The sequence below is a fragment of the Austrofundulus limnaeus genome, unplaced genomic scaffold, assembly GCF_001266775.1.
Source record: "Austrofundulus limnaeus strain Quisiro unplaced genomic scaffold, Austrofundulus_limnaeus-1.0 Scaffold186, whole genome shotgun sequence".
In the NCBI taxonomy this organism is placed as follows: Eukaryota; Metazoa; Chordata; class Actinopteri; order Cyprinodontiformes; family Rivulidae; genus Austrofundulus; species Austrofundulus limnaeus.
Window position 1 is genome coordinate 481,003 of NW_013952588.1, and position 4,259 is coordinate 485,261.

Consider the following 4,259-nt stretch of genomic DNA (forward strand, 5'->3'; position numbering starts at 1 on the left):
CCGCGACCATGGAGATATAAACAGCTTTTTATAAGGTAACAATAATAAAACAAGGTCTTTGTCTGCAATGATTAGACATGTTTTTTATTATTGTCATTAGTGATTATCTCAATTTCGGATAAAAGAATTGACAACATCCTACACACTGCCTTTAATCTTTGCCTGCTTTGTGTTTGACTTCAATCATACAGATTAAACTAATTCTCAGATTTTTGGAAAAGAACAAGTGATTCTGTCAAAATCAAGAGTAAAAACAAGAAGGATTTTCATGTTGATATTTATTGGGTTGCATGACAGAAACAGAGCACTGGGACGATGGGCAGACTCTGACGCTAGAATGAGTATGAAAAAGTGTCGGGTGAATGGAAGTGATGAAGGACAACAAGAACTAACATCAGTGCTCATTAAAACATCCCAAATTATAAAAGTCACATACTCGACACACAAATAAAAAAACACAATTGGCTGCTAAAGTTGCTCGTCTTGTCAGTCAGCTGTCATTCATAAAATGACAGAGTGGTGGACATTAAATGAAGAAAGTCATGATCAAAGGTCATTTAATGGAAGTTCACTGATTACAACCTCTGATCAAACAGGCACAGACACACTGCTGGTCTTTTGTTAGTCCTCACTCTGGCACGCTTACTCTGTCTGCTCTGCTCTGCTCAGCACATTTTCTGCTGTCAACATTTGGATAATGTGTCACTCGGGCGACTCCAGGACACAAACCATTATCAAACTCCTGGTGAGAAATCACTCAGACTTTGTTTCTTCATCTTGTCTTTTACAGACAGGGAATAAATCAGCCCATCATCCTCACCTTTACTTGTAGGGGAAAGTGTCGACTGAGTGAAATCAAGTCACCAGCAGGGGTGACCTTAAAGTGCCTGTGACATCAAATTTTCATAACAAATATAACATTGAAAAAAAAAGACATTAACATATTGTAAATAATAATAATAATAATAATAATAATAATAATAATAATAATAATAATAATAATAATAATAATAATAATGAGATGAACTGCTGTTGAAATAAATGGTCACAAATGTATGGAGTTCCATTTGTGCCAAAAATATGTTGTTGAGCCTTAGTCCATGTTCTTAAACCTTGTGTTGACACATAATGTCATTTTTTTCTGTCTATAAAACTATACAAATGTTCCAAAACCATGTTTATAAGTCATTCACTTTGTCTTCACGTCAAGTTGTTAGACCATTCAACAACATGATCTAACAACATGATATGAAGACAAAGTGAACAACTTATAAACATGGTTTTGGAACATTTGTATAGTTTTATAGACAGAAAAAAATGACATTATGTGTCAACACAAGGTTTACTGTAAGAACATGGACTAAGGCTCAACAACATATTTTTGGCACAAATGGAACTCCATACAAAAAAGAACTCTGATGATGAAGAGGAACGCCTGCATGTAAACAGAAGGCTGCGGGTAACAACACAGGCTGCAGAAAAGAACTGCTGTGATCCAGTCAGGTCTTCCTTTCAGCAGTATAAACTTACATCTGTTGCATTAATGCTGCCACCACCAGCAGTACATCGCTTCACCACATTAACAATGAGTTTACACCTCGGTCACTTGCTTGTTGGCTTCAGCTCGTGTAAAGAAAGACGAGGGGAGTTCTTTGGGGTAAATACAAAAAAAAAAAAATAAATAAAAATCAGCCAGTAATGTGACAAAATGGATAAAATCATTTGAATTGTGGTAAATTTCTTAAGTATCTCTCAGTTCTTGTATTTGTAGGAAATTCTTGTCACAGGCACGTTTAAACATATCCAGTGGTGCTAAAGTAGCACGAAGTGAGCCTCTTGTTGTCATTGTTTATTGTTTGTTTGTTGGTTTAGCCATTGTGACACCCGAATGTCAGACTGTATAATAGGTCCACTCATATGCAAACACACAAACAGACCCCTATCAAACTCCACCCAGCATCCTCTGTGTCTAATGATCTTCCAACGTTGATTTGACACTCTGGCAACTGCCTGATAACACCTCTCAAAGATCAGAAGAGCTGATGTTTAAAGGGGAGATTTTCTGATCAATTTTAATGTGATTATTAATAAACATCCATTTATTCTGTCCTTCTTAGGGTCCTATTAGAAAATCATACAGGTTCAGAGTCAGACCCAGATTGCTAACGACCAATCAGAGCTAAGAGAAGCAGCTTCATGATGCCAGAAAACCTGAGTTTGCCCTGAAACATGAGCCGACCTGCAGATCTCTCTTCAAGATGTCCAACTCTGGAGGTGGATCTCTGTGAGACTAAAACACACAGGAATGTAGATGATGATGATGGTGATGATGATGGGTGAGCAGATATATAATAGTGATGGTTTGCAAGCCGTGTGGGTTATAAGTGCAGCACTTTGTATTATGTGCATCAGTAAAGGTTAGTTGGAGTCGACCAGAACTGGCGATCCTCAACAAGGCTCTGATCCAGGAGGAACCAGCACACCTGGGCCCACGGTTGGTCAGTTACCATAGAGATGAAACACACAAAGTATTTGCTGACTGGATATCTAAAGGTATGGCCTGTTTGTTGTCGCCTCCGCTCCTATAGAGGAGGCGCGCCATCAAGTATAATGCCGGGAGTGAGGTCACTTGCTGTTAGAAAAGCGAGGCTTTCTTTTTCAGTTCGTTTCGTCTCCACAGCGACAGGCGGTCAAACTCGGCGATGGTCATCCCGAACAGTTTCTGGAAGTCCTCCGGGGAGAGATGCCTCTGTGGGAACAATAAGGGTCAAAACAGAAGAAATCAGCTATTTTATTTTAAACATGCTGAGAAAGTAAACTGAGGAGAACTAGTCTTAACCTCGCACATTTACCTAACATTACTAGTTTAAAATCAGTAAACTAGGAAGAAATTTGTCTCTTAGGCTGAGATGAAAGGATTATATTCATTTTATGAAACACATTGTTTGTTTTAGCAAAAGACAGACTTCCTGAAACGCTCAACAAACAGAAACAGGATTTTTTTTTTCTCTCTCACCAAACAGCATCATAAGAGCTCATCCTCACCTCCAGCCGGGTGCGGTCCACTCCTGGAGGCAGCTTACAGCGCCCCCTGTGGGTCACGATCAGCGTTTCATACGGATAGATCTGAAGAAAGGCACGCGTCTTATTAACCTGATTATTTACAGATAGTTTGCTGCCTCCTACACACAGTAATGAAGTACAAATACATGGTTACTTTACTTAGGTAGAAATTTAAAAATGCAAAAGGTATTTAATTTTTATTTCCCTTCAGCTTGTTTTCATTCCGGCTTGTCATCATTGAGAAAAACAACCTATCCAGATATGTGGTGCCTCCTGGATAGAGTGACTTTAACTGTGACACCTGTATGACACAAACTCTCCAGCAGAACATCCCAAACATGTAGATGAGTATAAAGATGAGCATGGCAGAGGTCTGCATACAGCTGAAACAAACTAGAGTATCCTAATATTTTCAGTATTAATGTTTTAGTATAACATTATAGTCATTATGGCTTTTAGAAAAATGTTTTTAAGGAGGTGGGGTTGACTCAGGCCCCTGTGTGTACCTTTATATTTTAAGTAGGCCTGGTTTTAAAACCAGTACTTTTAGTAAAAAGTGGAGTTGATACTTGTAATCCTACAGAAGTCTTTTTAAACCCAAGTATTTATACTTCTGTCTGAATAATGAATGTGAGCGTTTGACACCTCTGACAGTTACACCTGCTGTAGAAGTATTATAGAAATCTAGTCTTGTTTGTAACGACTCCTAAAATCACTCATGTTTAAAAAATGATTTTAAAAAAGCCTCAGTGACTGAAATTTAGCCCACCATAGTGCCCACTGTAATAGATCCTTTATTTATCAAGGTAAAAATCTCTTTTTTTACAGCAGACCTGGCCAGTGAACTTCATGAGGAAGCTTCTGTTGATCGGGTCAATTGGTTCGTTCCATTTTTACTCAAAACCTTTAATTTACAAGTTAAGTAAATGAGCAGGAACTTTGCCTCAGAAAGTCAGAGGACTCTGACCAACTCCATGATGGAAACATTGGGCCTCATGCAAGAACATGTTCGTATTCTTCTCCTAAATTTCTCCTACTTTTGTTCGTACAAAGGGTTCGTACGAACATGTCACGTCAGATTCAACAAACTCTTCTATCTTCAGGAAAAGTGTGTAAATGAGCTGCGTAAATTGGGGAGATCAAGTATTTGATACACTGTTGATTTTTCAGGTTTTCCCACTTGCAAAGCTTGTAGA

General features: G+C 38.3%; 1 protein-coding gene across 1 annotated transcript in view; it reads right to left on the bottom strand.

Moving 5' to 3' along the window:
• Nucleotides 1-1,834: 1,834 nt before the first annotated feature.
• Nucleotides 1,835-4,259, bottom strand: part of dmtn (dematin actin binding protein) — a gene marked incomplete at its 5' end in the record, with an annotated part of 18,554 nt that continues 16,129 nt past the window's right edge. The window contains 2 exon segments of the mRNA XM_014018214.1: nucleotides 1,835-2,749; nucleotides 3,046-3,126. Of these exon segments, the coding sequence (XP_013873668.1) occupies nucleotides 2,636-2,749; nucleotides 3,046-3,126 (195 nt within the window).